Below are 21,092 nucleotides of genomic sequence, written 5' to 3'. Positions count from 1 at the left end.
TTCTGTGACATTTTATTCATTTACTCTGGTCACTGTAGTATAATTGGTGATCAATTCTTGATCCATTTCTTAAGCTTTATTCTTCACAGTCATATCTTTTTAAATTGTGTGCCCAATATAGCAGTAGTATTATATCTCACATATATGTTCACTTTATAAATTTCATAGACCTTCATGTTCTGATGTTTGGCTGTCTTAAATCTCTGAAAACAGTTTTTGGTTGACAATGTGTGATTTATTGATATCAGATAGACTTCTTATTTGTGAGTAAGTTTTTCAGTCTCATCAAACCTCTTTTTTATATTGATAAATAATAACATCTATTAATATATATAAAATGAGATTGATTGCTTGATACTTTATTGCTTACCCTGTGGTACTGTAAGGTAAGATTAGATTTGAAATTAGATTGTCTTCATCTTGATTGTTATTTTTATCAACTACAATTTTGATTTATATATATAAAATGAGATTGATTGCTTGATACTTTATTGCTTACCCTGTTTTACTATAAGGTAAGATTAGATTTGAAATTAGATTGTCTTCATCTTGATTGTTATTTTTATCAACTACAATTTTGATTTACTTTATTAGAACTAAAATTAGAAACTGGAACACAAATAAGTGAAATGACTTGCCAAAATTTTCAAAAGATTTATTTATTGTTAAATCTGGATTTTTTTCTTTAAATTCCTGTATATTAAAAAGAAAGGTTCTTGTCCTTACTTCTTGCATGTATTATTTGCAAATTAAATTATCAATTCCAGAATTTATCATCTTTCTCCAAAACAGTACCTTTTTTGATTTACTCAAATTGGTTATAATGATATTTGAGTCTATTGTAGGCAAGGGTATGCTATTATTTAACCAGTTTGCTTTATTGTTCCATTACTTTAGTTCTTTGGTGAAAGAAGGTGAGAGAAATTTAGAAAATTATCAAAAAGTGAATAAACCAGTTTCTTCAGCCTTTCTTTCATAGATGCTATATCAGTTGTGGAATATTTTAAGATTTTCCTTTGAACCATATATGAATACTCTGGAAACATTTTTTTTTTTTTTTTAATGAGCTACTTAATATATGTCTGTATTCCTAAAATACTGAGGCAATTTGAGAAAATTCTATAGGTGAAGAGAAGAGTAATAAGTTGGAGAGGCTGATTATTACCTATGACTATGCTATAAATAATGTAACCATGTGATGTGACTTTAGTTTAAAATTGTTCATGCGTTCTCTGTGTATATATCAATTTTTAGTACAAAAATAATACATGAGGCCAAGAATTATGTGATTTAGTTCATAAATAGGCAACCATTTGAGCACTGTGAGAATTGATAGATTGAACTACATAAAAGTAACTCTTTAAGTATGTTCTCCCAAATAATAGGAAGTAGAGGAGGAATTCTGCTTTAAATGAAACTGTTAGGCACTCCATGTAATTGCTCAGTAAATCAGATGGACACGGACAGCTGCACAAGAAAGACGGGACTAGGAAAGATTAAATCAATGGGATTCAGTCACATCCAACTGAAATTTACATCAGTCAGTAACTGCTTTTATGTGACTGAAATCTTCCAGACCCAAATTTCTTTTGTCAGGTTACTCATTTGTATCAACTATTAAGAATCAAAAAATTGTTTGATGAGATCAAGAACCTTGTTGTGACAAGGCCTATAAATGTAGATCATTTTTTCAAGGGAAGTTGAGTTTCATGTAAAGCATTGAGCACACTGACCAAAGTTCCTTTGACTGTTCTTTTGAAGATTTCGTTTGCAACAAAAAATAGAATCTATTTTTCTCTAATCTTTTAAAAATAAGGTTCTGTTTATTCTTGTCAAATTCATTTTCCTAATAGATTTTATATTCGTTACAAGTATTAAAATCAATTCATTTATTCACCCATCAAATTGTTATATGGAGGGTATAAGAGAAATGAGACTTTATAGGATCATGGGAATATTTCTAAAACGATGGAGAAATCTTCATATTAAACCAAGGTGACATTTGAGTGGGATACTGAAGTCTTAGCAGGCTTCAGAAGATTAATACGGGAGCTAGCAAATCCTCCAAAAGAATGAATAAATGTGAAAAAAGACAAAGAATGTGATTGTTGGAGTCATGTGTGATGCAGGTGTAAGGTAGATTGGCACCAGGATTCAGGCTAAAGATTTTAGGATTCCTAGTTGGGATTCATTGGAGGCAAGAGATAATAGGGAGGATAGTGCTTCAGAAGATTGACACTGTGGTGGCCTGTGTAATAAATGAATGAGCAGCTGGAGTTGGACCAGTTTGGGAGCTAGCTAGGAATCTAGCTGATGGAAAAATAAATGGAAAGGATTAGAAAGATTCAGGAGACATTTATGTTAGGGGTTGTAGCAGATAATTAACTAAAATGGGGAGGCAAGGAAGAAAAGAGAGTTAAATCAAACTGGCTGACTTAATTATTTAACTACAGGTTTCTCCTGCTATCTAGAAGTAGAGTGTTCCTATGAAATCTTTTGTAAGCTGAAATGGTGTAAAGCAAAGATGCAGTTTCCATTAATTTATATGGAAACTTTCTGAGTGTTCCTAGACCCAAAAAAGAAATACCAAATCATGCCAAATAACACATAAAACCTAAAATGACAGTAACATATAATAAAAGCAGAAATAATATAACTGCAATGCCGTAAAAAGTAGAAATAATGTATGTACAGTATAGTTTCACTTACCAGAATTGGGAAGCCAGTGAGAACACTGGAAGGCTGAGAGCTAGTGATGATGGTGTGTTAGGCTAAGTCAGTTGAGATTGGAGTGATGAGAGGTACAGGTGACTAGGGTGTAGGAGAGAGAGGGGCAGAGGGTTATCTGTTAACATCTCGTTGTTTGAATTCATCACGGCAGGCATGTCACTAATGTCTACACCTCCTATGTCTGCTTGACTTGATGTGTAAGGTCGAGGTTTGTCATCTGTGTAGTTGATGTTGAAGGCTTGAAATATGACAGTATGCTTGACTTCTTTGCCTCCCACATTTTTCTATCATATAGTTCTTTGTAGGCACTCAAAACACCCTGAAAACCTGCCCTAAACCTGCTCTAAACCTGTATGCCCCTTCAAAAGCTCATTACATTTGTGGAAAGTTCATTGCATGCCCCATGTCCTGTTTTGTTCACCATGATTAAAATCCTTAATTATGTCCAGTTTTATGTTAAGCGCTAACGCCCTGTCTTTGGTTTTTCCGATACCCTAGAACACATCTCGCTAATAGATACACATAAATTGAGATATAGCACAGATGCTTACAGACACAGTTCAAAGCTATGGCAGCTTGATGCTGAGATGCTTAGTTCCCAGGAAGGAGCTTGGTGGTGCCACTCTCACTGCTAGGTGTGCATGCTGCCTGTAACAGTTTGCTGCAAAACAAACACTGAATGCCATTGTTGCTTTTGAGCTTTTTTTGTAAAAGTAAAAATCATCTTTGGGTTTCTTTCAGTTAGTTTAAACAAGTCCTAATGTAGGTCTTTCGTGAAAGCAAAGTGGTATAACATGAACTTTGAAAAGTGGGGCACACCTGTAATTGTAAAGATTAGTGGTACCAGTAACAGAAAGATGAGTGACTATATTTTTTGGAGACAAACACAATAGGTTAATGGCATCATAGCGGATTGTGAGTTTTTTTCAGGAGTGTTGAATTAGAAATTTCTCAAATGTATTTAAAGCTTTGGGATTATAAATATGCATATTTAAAGGTATGGGGTTATAAATATAGAGCAGAATCAAACCCTGGAAATAGATTTGGTCACTGTTACAGACTTCTATGCAACTCAAGTATCGAAACCTAACTTTCCTCCCTTTAAGTAAATGACTGTGTTTCTGAGTGGATCTAAAGATCTGGTAGGAAATCATGTCTAAGAAATGAGCAGATGTTTTTGATTTAATTAGGCCACAAACTGAGTCCAGAGAAACTTAATTACCAAGTAGTAGATCCTCAAGATGAGATTGTTTAATACTCTGTGAGGTTTTTTAAAGCTTTGTTTTGGTGACCAGAATATCTGTGTGTGTAAGTAATATATGTCTCTGCTTAGTTGAATGTCAGCTGGTCCACTTTAAAGTTATAGAACATTTATACTTTGTCTTACCCTCCCCCTCTTTTTTAGCTTTTGTTTCCAAGCCTTTTTGTGTTTTTTTTTTCTTTTTTCATACAAGCGGAATCCACTCTACTTTAAGCAGAGATCCTTAATCTTGAAGATATATTTAAATAAATCATTTGAAAGCCATGTTAAACCACAGAGTTTCTGTTTTGGAAATTCTGGGGTGGTGCCCAAGTTTTTCTGTTTGTAACAAATCCTCAGTTATGCTAATTCTTATGGCTTGGAACCATACTTTGAGAACCACTGCTTTATTCCAGATATCCGTTAGCTGAAGCCCTAAGGTAGTGGGTCTCAGTTTAGCCAGGGATGCAGACCAAATGAGGAAAGAATTAGAAACAAAAACAAAAACAAAAAGACCTACTCTTGGAGATTTCGAATCAATAGATTCTAAATCTATGGCGTTGAGTTCGAGTATCTCCAGGTATCAGGTACCTCACAGTACCTTGTAAGTACTACCCAATAGTACTAATACCAGTTCTCTCTCAGCCCGTAGATTTACCCTTTCATTATACTAATAAGTTGCAGCTGTTTGGGAAAGATTTTGGAAAAGCATTCCTTCAGCAAATAATTATTGTATATTCATTTGTACCTGGTGCTGGACTTGGTTTCAGAGATACGGAGGTAAACAACATAGGAATGGTACTCAGAGTTTAAACATCTCTGCCTTTTTTGCATATGTTAACAAATTTACTGACCCAAACGCAGGTGAGTTGGCCTTTCTGAAGTCTGTACTGGAGATGCGCTTATGCAGGGACCTCATAAGACCAAGAGCCCTGCTCTCTCCTAGCCGTACCTGATCACAGACTTCTAGAGCCTTTAGGGAGGAGAGACAGTTCTTTTGGTCAAAATGGTATGATAAAATGTTGAAGGAGGGATGCAGATAACCTCAAAATCATTTAAAGCTCTGCATACAAATGACAGACCAGTTAAAAAGGAGTTTTTCCTTCATGGTGACCCATGAACTAGATTGGCAATAACAGTGGCACTAGACAGTTCTGAAATAGTGCAATATCTGAGGATATCTCTTAAAGACCATGACCTGAAACTGAAGACTTCTGTTTTTACTATAGTGAGAAAGTGCAATACAGCCCTGCTCAGCACAACTTTGAAGTTTTAGACTCTAAACTTTAATTTCCCTTGTGACTTTCTCTTTAACTCATGGGTTTGTTTGTTTATATTTATTGGGGTGACATTGGTTAATAAAATTATATAGATTTCAAGTGTACAATTCAGTAATACATCATCTGTATATTGCATTGTGTTTTCACCACCAAAGTCGAATCTCCTTCTGTCACCACATATTTGACCCCTTTTACCCTTATCTACCCCCGCTCCTTTCTCTCTGGTAACCACTAAACTGCTGTCTGTGTCTATGAGTTTTTGTTTGTCTTGTTCATTTGTTGCTTTCAGTTTTATATCCTACATGTGTTGTTTTATCTTCAAATATTTGGGGGATTTCCCATATATCTTTCTGTTAATCATTTTTAATTTAATTTCATTGTGGTCAAAGAACATATTTTGTATGATTTCGGTTTTTTCAAATTCATTGTTTTTTGTTTTTGTTTGTTTCATGGCCTGGAATATGGTCTGTCTTGTTCCATCTGCACTTGAAAAGACTGTGTATTCAACTGTTGTCAACTGAAATATCCTATAGAAGAAGATTAATAGTGTTGTTCACGTGTTTTTATATATACTTATTTTGCATCACTTATACTATTAATTACTAAGAGAGGATTATTAAAGTCTCTATAACTATAGATTTTTATGTATCACCTTTCAGTGCCATTAGTTATTTTGCTTTATACATTTTGAACCTCTTATTTTTTTCTTGGTGAGTTGATCCCTTCATCAATGTAATGTCCCTTTTACCCTGATGACCTCCTTGTTCTGAAGCCTACTTTGTTTAATATTACCATAAACACTCCAGTTTTCTTTTGATCGGTGTTTGCACGGTGTATCTTTTACCCTCCTTTGTTTAACTATCTCCATCTTTATATTTAAAATAGCTTTTATTTATAATTACATGACCTATGTATTCATACATATATGCACATGCAGACACACAGACCGTACTTAAAATGGATTGGATTTCTAATAAACAGCATAAAGTTGGAATTTATCTTTTATCCAGTCTGATAAATTCGGTCTTTTAACTGGGTTGGTCACATTACTTGGTGTTAATGTAAATTATCGATATGGTTGAGTTTAAATCTGCCATCTTGGTATTGTCTTCTGTATATTCCATCTGTTCTTTGTTACAGTTTCCATCTTTTTCTGCCTACTTTTGCATTATTTTTTTATGATTCCATTTTTATCTATATTATCTTATTATTTAGACCTCTTTCTAAGAACTTTTTAGTAGCTGCCCTACGTTTTACAATATATATCCTTAATGTGTCACTGACTCCCTTCAAATATTATTTCACTACTTCACAAGTAGTCTAAGAACCTTAAACACACACACACACACACACACACTTAATGCCAGAGGCAGAGTTAAGGCTAGCTCAGTCCTCATTTGAAAGTCTTTCTTCCCTTCACATTCTTCAAGTTCATTGTTTATCCCATTGTATCTAACTCAGTGACTTGTTCAATATCATTGCACTTTCAATAAGAACTGATAAAGCGTGAACACTCCCATATCTTAGCCTGTTTGTCTCTTTCTCTTTCTGTCCATCTGGAATTTTTTTCCTTTATTTTTTCCTACCCCTGAGCTGTCATAGGTGTCATGATGTGAAAATGAAGACTTTAAAATTTAAATTTAAAGGGAGAGGGTTGTGTGTGTGTGTGTGTGTGTGTGTGTGTGTGTGTGTGTGTCTGTGTGTGTGTGTGTGTGGAGGAGGGGAGTATATATGACTCTTTGTATACCTGATCAATTTTTCTGTAAGTGTAAAACTGTTCTAAAAACTGCTCAATTTTCTGTAAATCTAAAACTCTATTAATTAAAAAAATATATAAAGACAGGTAAATGGAAATTTTTATATATTCTAAAAAAAATTTTGTATATTTTTTATTCATATAATTTTAATGATTTTGTTCAAAATGTTAAAAAATATAGCTGTTGTGCATTATTTGAAAACTAAAATATCAGAATAATTTGGGACCAATTTTCCATCATAACATTTCTTGCTATTCATTTCTTCCCTTCTCCATTCTTGTGGCTTCCTTGAGTCCTTTCTCTGTTTCACTGTTCTCTACAACTTATTCTGTACACCTTATTTCCTCTTGCCTGCTGTGTTTCTCACTTCTGGTAAGCTCTCTTTGGATCCCAGTCTATTTCCCTGCTCTCCTCATTTTCATTGCTAATGTATAACTGCATTCTGTAGCTCTAATATACCTCAGTTCCCCAGAGAAAGTCCTTCTGGGACTTTCTCTTGCCCCCCCAAATGGCCTAATTCTGAACTCCAATCATTGTGGAAAGTCCACCCAGTATCCTCCCAATATTGAGAGCAGACCACATGTTCTATTTCTTCATTCTTTACTGGGTCATGCTGTTCTTTACTTAATTTCCTATACCATTATGTCTTGAACATTAACTGGGCAATGTAGGATAACAAAGAGAGGTCTTACAGCACAAAACGGTATAACATTTAAAATTGAATGCTCTATATTACTCTTCTTGGAAGTTAGTTGGCCATCCCTACTACCAAGAATGTTGCCTTTTTTGCCTTACATCTGGATTTATAAGAAGCAATGATCAATGACTTAATGTTTTTAGAACTAAAATGATGGCCTCTTGTACATCATGAAGAGAGTAGATTCTAAAGAGGAAATTAGAAAATAAACTGAGTCATGTGAAAAGTTTTTTATTTAAGAATGCCTATTAGTAAAAACTGGGGGAGGAATGTTTAATTTTCAAAATATTTGTATTTGTTTAATGAAGGAAGCCCAGCTGACACTGAATTTTTCTCATTAAGGTGATATTCTGATAAAATTTGGATTAAAAAGAAAATATTTACTTAGTATATTTTTTCCTTTTATCATTAGGTTGATTTGATGATTCTGTTAGATGTGTGGAATGGCTAACCTACCTCACACATTTAGTTTTTAATGTATGACATTCTTTGACTTTCATAATCTGTATTGAAATACTAAACCTTTAATTTTGTATGATTCATAAATATTTTTTGTTATGTGTTAATGTTTGAATTAAAAATTTTTATTTTTTTAAAAATAAATGCATTATTGACAAGTAATACATATTTAAAGAAAACAGAAGCCTGAACAAGGGATACGTTAATTACATAGTGAAGTGTGGTATTTCTGGAGTGTGCATTTTTAGAATAGTAAACATAATTTCAAACATACAGCACTGAAATATTTCTCATTTCACTCATTTGTTTTTCAGTAAAATTTACTTTTATAATTTTCTTTTGTATTTTCCATTGCAGTACGTTAATATTGTTAATTTATACAGAAGCAATAATCTAGTATATATTCAATTGTTTGGAAAGACTGGGACTGTGGCCACAGTTCTCCTCCTGGCTAGATGAATGACCTTGAATTAAATGACCTCTAAAGTCATTTTCTCATTGGAGAAATGAGGGCATCGACCTCATTTTTCTCAAGTTTTAAGCTCGAGTTGATGCCAAAACACTGTAAAGTCCTGTAAAGGCTCTCCAAGTCTGTTATCCAATTCATCTAACACTTGAATCATCTGCCCAGTGTCAGTACTAAGTGACAAGGGAAAGAGCTTCTGTGGGGGATAGAAGTGTATAAGTAACCTATTCCCTCTTGAGGCAGCTCTGACCAATGGAAGTTTCTCCAAGTGAGCTGATAGGTCTCTTAATAATTCCAGTCCTTAGAGTCATACAAAACAAGCATAATCCAGCTTCTAGTATTAGCAACCAACTATAGTATGTCCTCACTTAATGTAGTGGATAGGTTCTGCAACTTTAATTGAAAGCAAAACCAATTTTACCATAGGCCAATTGATATAAACAAAAGTTAAGTTCCTACAGCATCTTAACAACATTATAACAACTATGTTGAATGAAATGACGTTATTCAAGGACCTGCTATATATTGTTTTCTGGTTTTTCTTTTTAAAAATTAAACATTCTTTTTCATCTGTTCCTCCTATAACAAGGTTTTGATTTGTATTATTTTTATATAGTTTTGGACATATGTAATGGACATAACTACTGAAATTAAAGGTGAAATGAATTTGAAAATAAGATTGGGTATACATTTTGGAGTTGATGATTTCGATGTCTAGGTAATAATGTATAAGAATCTCATATTTTTAACATATATAATTGAACCCCAGAGAAATGTTAAAGACTTTATAGACTAGGAATTAAGATAATGCTAATGTTAGATGTTTACTATGTCCCAGACTCTATTTTCTTCTCTCTAAATGTATTACTCATTCAGTTTTTACATTAGTCTTATGAGATATGCATACCTCCATTATAGAGATTAAGTAACTGAGATACAGAGATGCTAAGCAGTATGACGTAGAAATTATTCTAATTATATGTTGAAATTATATAAATTATGTACTAGAATATAGTTTCTTCCCTTCAAGTAAACACTACTATAGTGGTTGATAAATCTACTGGTCTTCATATTGGTTGCTGCGATTTATAGAGCACTTAGTATGAGCCAGTAGTGTGCTAGTGCTTTTTGTATTTTATTTCAAGTAATCCTCACAGCAACCCCATCAGATATTGATTTTATCCCTATTTTATGGGTGAGGAAACAGAAAAGAATTACTTGTCCAAGATCACACAACTAGAAAGTGGTAGAATTAGAGTTTGAACCTAGGCAGCCTTGACTGTAGCTCATGCTCTAAAGGCCTACTGCCTCACCAAGCTACACTGCTTTAGCATATTTGACTTTGTTCGCACAAAAGAAATAGGTGCTGTGTTTTGACAGGCAATTTCTACTATACAAGCAAGATACAGATCACTTGTGCATACATCAGGGAAGCCCCTTCTTTGAAAATAGTTAATTCCATTTTTTCCACATTAATTTGTAGGTAAATTTACTAGGTACACATGGAATGAAGACAAAGCCAAACTTGATCTCTGATATAAAAGACCACAAGTCGTTTGTCCTAGGAAGATAGCAGACAAAACAAGTCATATTGCTTATTCTAGCTTTCAGGGAGATTTGTAATATTAAGTAAAATTTTGGTTTGGCGGAATATTAGTGATAACGTTTTAGTTTTTTTCAGAGTTAAACTTCAACTTAAATTTAATTGGAGTATAAAGCAGATTTCAGTGATACCTAATGTATCAATATTCAAATTCCTATCAAAGTTATATATAAATATATCTTTTGTGTTGTCTGCTAGTCTCCATTTGTGCATGTCATTAAAAGTTAATTGTACTTCTATGGTAAACGATGTGGTTGCTTCCTCTTGCATTATGTGATCTAGTAGTGCTTAACCTGTAGACAGAGCACTTCTCAGAATATCAAATTCAGAATGTGCTTAAAGCTCTTTGTTTAGAGACTGAAGCACTGAGAAACATTAGCACATGTGACTATTCAACAGGGGATTCAACTCTTCCTGTCTATTTCCCTATTATTCAGCAAGGGAATTCAACTCTATTTCTCATGTGTTGATAAGTACCTTTCTCTGAAAACTTTCTCATTATGTATTTTCCCTGTACAATTTTGTTTTTGCTTTCTTTGGAGGTTGTTCAGTTTGACGTGGTAGCTCTTCTCAGTAGTGCTTTATTTGTCTGTGATTGTGCCACTTTTCACTTTCTTTTTCTCAATGGAACTTAGAAGCATTGAACACATATCTCTCCTAGTTAAATATTAAAATGACTTTATCTATGATGTGTGACTGGCAATTTCACTCTATCTATACAGATAAATATCTAAAGGAAATGATCAATTTTTGTTTACCATGGTCAAAAAAATATTCTAATTACTAAGCACCTAAAATTTCTCCTCTGTAAATAAAGGACCAAAGGTAGCAAATGAATATATGTCGACAGGGAAATAAATACAAGAAGCACTAGGGAAAGTTTTGAGAAATAAATGCAAGTGATTGAGTTTTGAAAATCTGGCTAAAATTAGTGCTGTTATAATCAGTGACCAGGTCTTTACAGTGAGGTATGTTCTCTGTTGTTTTTCTTTTGCATAATCTACTAACATAGCTAGTTAGGGATATACTTTTCACAATTATAACCAAACATTTCAAGTATAATTTTTTAAAAAGGAAGGCAGTGTAGGCACAGGAGATAAAAATCATTTGGAAATTTCCTCCCTGAGACTCTATCTACATACTGGTTAGGTGTGCTAGTTTCAGCACAGTGCATGCTTTCAAGCATTGCTTAATTGCCATATTTGATTAAAAAAAAAATAAGGAACTTGTTTTTTTTCAAACCCTTTTTTATTCAATTTTTTTTGTTTTTTTAATTCCAACCCTTCTTTTTATTTTTTTTTTTTTTTTGAGGGAGTTTGGTTTTTTTTTTTCACTTAAAGTTTTTATTATTCCAGGGGGGGGCACTTGGTTTTTTCAATTGGGAAATTGGTTCCTTTTTTTCCGTTTGGACCTTTGGGAGGTTCCTTAGGTTGTTGGCTTTTGGTTTTGGGTTTTTTTTTTTTTTGGCCCGGTTATATGTTATTTGAATCTACTGTGGTGTTGTTAGTATGTTTCATAAGACATAGTGCAGAGCTGCTATGATCTTTAAATGTTAATGTTCTTTTCTTATCACTTTACTGTGTAGATACCCTTCATGAGACCCAACTCTGCCACAGCTCATCCTCGGAGGCAATCCTGGAAACCTCTTTTATAAGTGTGATTTTAAAAATGTGGATAACACTCTCAATAGAGTACATAAAGTAAAGGAGAACAGCTATCTTGTCCTTTCCATAAGCTTATCACTGCAAAAAGTTGCCTTTGCTTGTCAGGTTTGGATAGAATGTAATTGATTGGTTTGTTACTTGGACTGACAAGGCACTCAATTTGCCAGTGTGGTTTTTTTCAATTTTTTTTTTTCCTTCTACTATTTTTTTTTTTTTTTGGCACTAATCAGAAATATTTGATATGTGCGTTATTGAAAAATACTAGATAATGTCTTGTCAGAATTGTCCTATTAAGTAATAATGTCTTTCCCTCTTGCTTCTTTGGCAAATGATGATATACAGTGTTTGGACTTACTGAAGAGTATCAGAAGCCTATGGGACTTAAAGGCAATATGCTACTCACAGTTGTTGTTGAACAATACCAGTAACAAACAAGAAAGACAATGCATTCCATTAGTCTGCTATTCTGTTTCATGCAACTTAATACATATATTCATATATGAAATGCTGCATTGGGAAACAACTATAGACTCTCACGTTAAACCTTATTTCTATTTATAATATTCAGCAGAAGTGAAGACTTGTAAAGCATATGTCATTCTAGTATTGACTCATTAGGCCTAGTATGAAAGCACTAATGTTAGCATGAAATTTTTACAACTTCAGATTTTAAGTTCATAAGTAAGAGTGTCTGTGTTGATCTCTAGACCTTTTATAATAATGCCCAAACTTATTCAATCTTTACTGATTTAATACAAACTTTCTGTGTTCAATATAAATTTTTCTCAACCTTAAGTATGAGGTTACGAAATAAGGAGGTTAATACAAAGCTTATTGACTATGCAGCCTGCCAGCTGAAAGATCTTCATTCACATCTCTGTCTTTCCAGAGGTTTACAGAATTAAAATTTGATCTTCGAGCTTTAATGATCCAGTTTTAAGTCATCTACAGAAATATCTTGACTATTTCATCACTCCATCTTGAACTGATTTAGAAGAGACTCTTTGCTGAAATTGAAATGCACATGTACATGTAAACTGTCAACTTGTTTCTTGGAATTTCCTGGTTTTTAAATGTGGTTTTGGACATCTTTTCAGGTATAGTGGCAATTGAAAATAGTTTAAACTTTAGGAACGGAGTAGGCAATGTTATAATCAAAAAATCAAAAGCTAGTGTAAATATGAAGTTGCTGTATTCTAATCTATAGTTATAGTAAGGAACCATATTATTAGATTAGATGTTTACTAAAAGTAATATGCATATAAAATATTATAAACTGAGATTATTAATTTATTGAAAGATAACTTTGGAGGAAAATATTAATAACCCGTAGCAAAACCAGTAGGCTTTTTTTTTTTTAAGAATAAGAAAGGACTCATTATTCATCACTACAGAAGCTTAAGAAAAAGTTGGTAATAATTCTATTGCTGAACTCCAGCTGATTTTCAGAAAAATAACATATTGCTATTTTCTTAAAAGAATGTGCTAATGCATTAGGCCCTCACCCTCTTTTGACATATGGTGAGAAATTACCAGTGGTCATTTTATTTTAGATTTTATGAGAAATCATTAAGCCTTCTGGTTCTGGTATCACTATAAATCAAAATCCTTTTCACCTTGGTTCTAATTAGAATATTATCATCATTCCTCATCTTGCAGTCTTCAGTGGTAGATATGCTATTTGATATTTGATGCTAGCCCTACGAATCTTTGTCACACGTCACAAATATAAATTGCATAATTCATAAGATTATCGGCCCTAGGAACATGTATCTGGAATGGGAGAACTTTTGAAGGGAATAGAAAACACTTTCTCCTAATCATCTCCTAAATGCTGTCACATTTGCAAAATATAAAATTAACTCTTTTCCATAATTTGTCGTTGCTCTTCAAAGGAGATATTAATGTGTACTTAAGAAAACATGCACTAAATGGTTCATATTTCACAGACATGTAAGAGAAAACGGCGTAACAGGTAAATTTGTCACACTCCAGGGAAAGGAAAACAAACTAAAATGTCAGGAAGGAAACCAAATGACTCTGAAATACAAGAATGACGTGGCAGTATAAGGTGGTGGTTCTCAAACTTTATGATGTATCAGAATCACAGAAAGGATTTGTTAAAGTAGAGATTGCTACTGTAGTCTCCTCTTTATCTTCCTTCTCTCCACTTTATTTCCCCTCCTGACTCCCAGCAGTTTCTGATTCAGTGCGTCTGGGATGAGGCCTGAAATTTTGCATTTCTAACAAGTACCCAAATGATGTTGATATGCTGGCCAGGGACACCACTTTGAGAACCATTTGTAAATAATGTTTTTAAAAGAATTATTGTATTGTGGTTGACATTATTTGATTGAATGTTGCTTTAGTCTCCTTAAAAGGGCCCTTACATTTTCAAAAATATTTGTACTAGATAAAAGAGTTTGTGGTAATTTCATCTACAACATATACAATATGATTTCTTTATTTCCATTCAGTTAAGTGTTTATTTTATTTTATACTTATTATGGGGACAGCAGCAGTATTTTAGATTCAGAAATGAATCAAGAAACTCAGATAGTCTTTGTTCATAATTCTGTAACTGCTTTGTTAAGATTTGAAATTAGCATTGTTTGAACATGAAAACAAAATTTATCCTTAACTTTTATCCACCTAAAGTTTAGAAATGATACTTATATATACTTATTATATATCCTTGTTGTTCATGTATTTATTGAATATTTATCTGATTTTACATTTATGATATTAAAAATAGATTGCTAACTATAAATACCAAGGATATTCACACCCCTTTTCCTGTTTCCCTGATAGTACATCCTACTACTTAATGAGACCACTCTCTTTTTAAACACTTAATGTTTGTTATTTGACAAACTTATCACCACTGTTTTACTTACAATATGGGAATATTTTATGAATATTTCACCAGTCTATTCAAGGAATTCAGAAGGATTGTCTGCAGCAGAGTAGAATATTAACATAATTTCATTTTCTGAAATTGTTTTGACAATTGAAACTTGTATAAGAGACTTAGCTTTAGAGTTGCATGGCATATAAAAGTAGAAATTTTTTTCCGCAATCTGAGTCAGCACTTTGTAAATTTACATAATACTAAAAACTATGATTAAAAATATTTCTGAGATGGACATGCTTTGTAAATACATTCTTTATAAAAATGTAGACCTCTTTTTCCCAGTGCTCACTCTACGACTTTCTGCAGGCCTGCTGATAAGATTCACTGCTAATTCAGGTACATAGGATATAATGAAACTGGATGCTCATGCTGGGCTTTGTAAATAAAATGAGATTGACCCCCAGCCATTATCTCATTTATCTAATTTACACTGTAAAATCAAGATCTACTATTGATTAGAGTGTAATTAGTTAATTATGAACAAGGAAACACAAAGTTATGTGGGGTGTGAGCACAGCAGGCTATACTGCTGAAAAATTCCAAGGGCATGAGCAAATGGAGATCAGTTTATTAAAGAACAAAGCAGACGTGTTTTAGGTATAGAAATGTCTAATCATTCTCTCATGCTGTGAAGAGGTACTTGACCTTATTGTATATTTTTATATGAATTCTTTTGTTTCATGTTTTATTTTTTTGTTTCACTTTTAATCTTCTAACCAGGCTGCTGCAAATGTAGGTAGCTGAAGTGATCCCATTATTTAAGTATTAACTATGAATTTAGATTTTGATAATTACTCATATTTTTTCCAATTAATATACTTTCATGTAAAGAATATTTTTGTCTTTCCACTCACCCAGTCATTACTGCCTGCAATAAAAGTCTGTAGTGGCATTAATGAAAATATGTTGAAGACCTTTACATTAGTCTTATATTTGTGAAATATGATATAAAAGCATTTTCTAATTATTCTGTTTAGAAAATACTTATTAAGTGTTTGCACTAAAATTGTTGTAAAACATAAGGAATAAAATAGGCCTTTATTGATAATAAATGTTATTCTAATGTTGGTCGAATGCAAAGTTTTGTGCACGTTTGTATTATTTTAAAAGTGATTTAATGAGCTATAGGTCTGCATATTCTCCATCTGTTAAAGTGAGTAATTGAAATAATTGGCCATTGTTCAATGAAAGAATCTATCACTACTGATTCATAGACTTGTGTAGGTGTTTAAGCTGCTAGTATGATTTTATTTAATGTTAGTATTCAATACCAATTTTTTGATCTTCCATGTATAGAATTTTTATGTAGAAATGATGAAAAAGTAAAAAAATTCAATCCATGAATTCTCTTGATATTTAGTTTTTCTTTTAAGTAAACAGATGTAATAGTATATATTTTTAGAATCAGTTCTTTCTCTGTATAGACTTGGAAGGAATCTTAAAACTTTCTCTTGACATAAAAATAGCTATGATGATGTATCAAGTTGATCATAAAAAAATGTACCTTGCTTTTCAAATTCCATGTTGGGTATTTCTCTTCTTTCTAAAGTTTAGCTTATCATCTGGCTGTAATTATAAAATTAAATGCATGGGAGGTGCACCTAATCATTTCAGTTAGTTTAAAAAGTAGTTATTTAGTGCCCTCTCCTAGTGACATTATCAATTGGACATTAGGAGAGTTAAGGAAACCCTTTGGAACACTGGCATTTAGCCTGTCTCTTAAGGCATAGGAGGAAATAAATCAGTTGTTACATTTTTACCTGTATCTGTATTCTCAGTAATCAGGTAAACATGACTGATTGCTTGTTATATGGATCATAGGACATATGAATATAAATCATTTTCTTCCTCTTCTTTGTCTAGGGTGCTATACTTAACCATATGCTAAGTAAGTATTTTACATACATATAGAACTATGTTTACTTGCTCACTGTATTTGTCAAATCAATATGTAAAAGACCATATAGATAGATAGATATAGCTGCTTTATTATTTATACTGTCTCCATTATGAATCTGATACCTAGAGAATTGTATTTAGTAAGAATCAAATTAAACCATCAGTTTTCCTTTTATCTTATAAATGGGATTCATTTTCTCTCATTTAAAATTGTAATATTAGCGTGCCCTGTATTGTTAATGTGTACAGTATTTATTAGCTATTTAAAGGACATTTCTTTAAGCATCCAGTTGGCATTTTATTAAAAATTTCATACTGCTACTTTATAGGTTAATTTTATATTATCTTCTATAGTTTAAGACATTGACTTTCTATTTAATATATGTGCTGTTGGCATATTATAATAGTCTGTTTTTATTACATAGACATTGTGTCATTTAATAAAGTATATTGTGTTATATCACTATGCTTTTGTGGGTCAGTGACTGCTTTTGCAAAAGATTTTAATATGTAGTATATCATGTGCTGCAATTATGTGTTTCCAAGTATATGTGAGAACTAGAGACCATAAATAATAACTCGATCAATAACTTCTTCAACTTTATTTCAGCTTTTAGGTAGCAGAATAATTACAGACCCTTATGAGTTTCTGATTTTTAAGTTTTTTAAATGATCTAAATGTGTAACGTAGCCAGAATTTTTTTGGCTGACAAAATTTACTAAAGTTTACAAAGTGATGTGAGTGCATGAATGAAATAAGTAATCCACTATTTTTACCATCTACACTGTTCTTCAATATCTAAGATTTTTCGTGGTATCTCTTACATTTGTCTATAATATATTCATTCTTGCAAATTCTGCTTGAGTTCACTTGTGTCATTCAGGATATTTTTATTACCAGCACGTAAAGATTTCTCCAATACAATATTCTAGTGTAGAAACAACTAGATTTTTTACACATGAAAATAATTTTAGTCATTTCTAGAAAGAGCTTATATTTGTAAGCTTGTTTATTAACAGACCTACTGATTTCAAGATTGAATTATTTCTTTTCATTTTTGTTATTCCTCTCCTGGATTTTGGCATTTCCTAAGTGTATTAACTACTCATTTTTGCTATTTAGTCTTTAATTTTACAGTTTCTCTTTACTGGTGAGTGAGCTATAACTTGATTCATACAAGCTAATTCTTCCTTTCCTCTGGGACCCATCACAAATACACTAGAATTCCACATGTAGACTAAGTCATTCTAAAAGGTATCACTATTGAAAGAATCAGTAAGGATGAGGTCATTTCCAAATGTCATGTACTTCAACATCTTTTAAGAAATCTAGCATATAAAACCTTTCTTTTTCCTTTTGCATTTATTCTTGAACTAAAGATAACTTGATTATACAATTAATTGAAATCAGTCACAAATTGGAATGATAACAAACTTGTTTTAGTTTATTAGCTGAAAATTCAGATATACCAAGAATCACCTGCATACACAAAGGTGAAAAATAATGAATTATGATTCATCTTTATATTCATCGTGATGTTTGACTTGAATTTTACCCTAGAAATGTTAATTTGCAAGTTATTATGACACAGTTATAAATATGCAGTAGTTATGCTGTAATTTCATGTGAACTAGGAAAACATTAATACCATAACTCTTCACCTAGCAAGAGCCCAGATTATTGTCAATCTGAACTATAAGAAACATAGCCCAAAACCTGAAGTTAAGCAAAAGAAACTATAGTTAACCAAAATTGATTTCACGTACTTAACTCAGTAGAAGTTCTTATTTTCATATCTTTTTCCTGTCAATTTGCATAGTCTTAATAAGTTAGTGATCTGGTTTCCACATCCATAACAAATTTTTTTGGGGGGGAAATACTGCTTAGGAAAATAAAATGACAATATCAGAAAGTAGTGGATGATACTTTTCAAGCAAGTGAAAAACTCTAAAAACCTATAAAAGTTGAATACAGGAATTCAGACAGAACAGCAGGTTGATGGTACTGACTTCAGACACAAAAGGCTGGCGCCTTGTTAGACACATAGCAACTTGTGTTACTCATACTCATGACCCTGAGCTGACGAAGAGTAAATTATAGTTAATGTATTTTCTTGATGAAGAATATGGTTCTTTTAAAACTTTTCACCAAAATGATTGAAATACTAATTTTCATGCTTGAAGGAATATGCCCTCAGCTATCTAGAAATCTCAACCTCCTCATAACTCAGAAATGCTTATATTCTGAATGTTCCTATAAACCTCCATATGTTTAATATAATTGAAATTTTAAGTATTGAAAGGTAAATAAGTTGAATTGAGAAGAACATAAAATTGTGAGGGCTTTTTATTTAGTCTCATGTTACATTTGATGTTAGCTATATATTACCTATTATTTCTCTTAATGTCAGAACAACAGGTATTTAAACATTTTAATTGTTTTTAAATATAATTTTGGCTAGTTTATTTATAATGCTGGCATAGTAAACAAAGTACTGTTATTATTTGCTTTTATTTTTCCCAGAGCTAAAATTATCATAGTAAACATTTTTTTTCAAGTCCATGTTTTGAGTCTAAAAGGTTTTTGGGAAAGTACATAAGTTGCTTTGGTTTATAAGGTGAAAGTTGTAGAGGAAGAAATATATAAACTTATGACATATAGTTGTATTTTAAACTTCTTTATACCTGAATAACTTAGCAAAGTTGCTAACTTTTCTGAAACTCTTGATTCTGGGTATTGCAGCATGATATGAAGTTTTTAGTATAAACGTATATTTATAGTCCCCTTTATTGTGTTGGTTTTCAAAACTCAGTTGTTTTTGTGTGTTGTATAACTATGGCTCCTTCCCCCTTTTTTTCCTAATAAAGGATGTTGAATAGTAATTAGCACTATATTCAAGTAAAGTATGTCTTATAATTTTTTCCCCTTGGTTTTTTAGATGTGGATTTTTCAACTTTTTAAGTTCTAAATCAGTAAGAGAAACAATATAAAAGAGAATTTGACAGATTGGTTTAGAGAAAGTATTATTTTTTAAGTTAAAAACATTACAAAGAAAAGAATATAATTCTTTAAGATGCATTTTTATTATTTGTTGTTAAATTTTGGTCTTGTTATTCCAAATAATGCAAAATTCTTTTTATAAGACACTGAAATAATACAGATCTTTCTTCATTGTCAGCAGGATGAGATTGTCTGAAACGAAGAATAGGTATGATAGTTTTCTTAGATTTTGTACATCATAGGTGGCAAAGATACTATCAAAATATTTATTAATAAGCTTTAAAATGTACTACTAGGAGGTCTTTTGAAAAACCAAATACACTGAGAAAAACTGACAGGTAAATTTTGAGAAAATTTGTATTTGAGAAAATAATACCTAATTCTTAGAATGATTTTTATTTACTATAGATTATATTAGCATGCAGTAAACATTGGAAAATTTATTTATAATCTACCTTAACTTGGAAAAAGAATGATGAGTTATAAATTGTATAGAATTCATTAGAGACTAGTGTATGTAGCCTAGCAGAATTCTTTAGAGTTCTAAAATTTTTTAAATAATCACTATGTATTGGACTGAATTCATAATCTTGAATTATATGTATCTTATATTATTAAATGTTTTTAAACTAATGAGCAAATGATTAATTCTTAAAGTACAAAATTGAAATAATTGTGTTAGTTTTGAACACATATAGCTATACACATACATTAATTCATACATTCTTAACATTTCTACTATCAACATGTCCTGAATAATACATTTTTGTTTGTTAATTCTGTTGTATTTTGTTTTTTCTAAAACACTTATTTCAGGTTTAGCTGTTTTTATCATAAACATTAATTTAATAATCTTATGAGTTAAGGGTAGAATTAGAGTGTTAAAGTTGAAATGTACAATAGCTTGCTATTTGTCTTTGAAAAAGATTTGTTTTTAAAAAATAATATTTAGATATACTGTAAATCTGTTTATCCTGCAGGTGTGATGAATGCAGACTGTGCTACCATTTCGGCTGTTTGGATCCTCCTTTGAAAAAGTCTCCTAAACAAACAGGCTATGGATGGATATGTCAGGAGTGTGATTCTTCATCTTCTAAGGTAAGGTGGGAAAAGCCTATCAGAAAAATTGTTATCTCCCTTCATTTTGATAGCTTTTCTATATCACACCACAAGCTTCCCAAGTTTAAGGAGAATTGGAATATGAAAGACCAACATTTTAATCTAATGCACTTTAAAAATATATTGCCATGGTGATTTTATTGTTCTTAAGGAATAAACAGCTCTACTAAATTATATAAATTTCCTCTATGAAATATTTTAGCTGTGTTTTTGTATTCTCTATATTACTGTAGCATATTAAGTAGCTCTCTATTAGTCAAAAA

The 21,092-nt window shown here is 31.9% G+C and overlaps 1 protein-coding gene across 8 annotated transcripts in view; it reads left to right on the top strand.

Annotated features, from left to right (window-relative positions):
• PHF14 (PHD finger protein 14) overlaps nt 1-21,092 on the top strand; it is a 178,882-nt gene that overhangs the window by 92,336 nt on the left and 65,454 nt on the right. For 4 of the 8 annotated variants that reach the window (XM_023532940.1, XM_023532939.1, XM_023532927.1 and 1 more), the window contains exons 17-18: nt 19,889-19,918; nt 20,691-20,808. In XM_023532940.1, coding sequence (XP_023388708.1) covers nt 19,889-19,918; nt 20,691-20,808 — 148 coding nt within the window. The remainder of the gene's footprint in view (nt 1-19,888; nt 19,919-20,690; nt 20,809-21,092) is intronic. The other 4 variants (XM_023532945.1, XM_023532952.1, XM_023532933.1 and 1 more) reach the window with 2 other exon arrangements.

The sequence above is a fragment of the Pteropus vampyrus genome, unplaced genomic scaffold (genome assembly GCF_000151845.1).
Source record: "Pteropus vampyrus isolate Shadow unplaced genomic scaffold, Pvam_2.0 Scaffold4, whole genome shotgun sequence".
Taxonomy (NCBI): Eukaryota; Metazoa; Chordata; class Mammalia; order Chiroptera; family Pteropodidae; genus Pteropus; species Pteropus vampyrus.
Note: the sequence above shows the minus strand (reverse complement) of the source record. Positions and strands in the feature narration are given on the sequence as shown.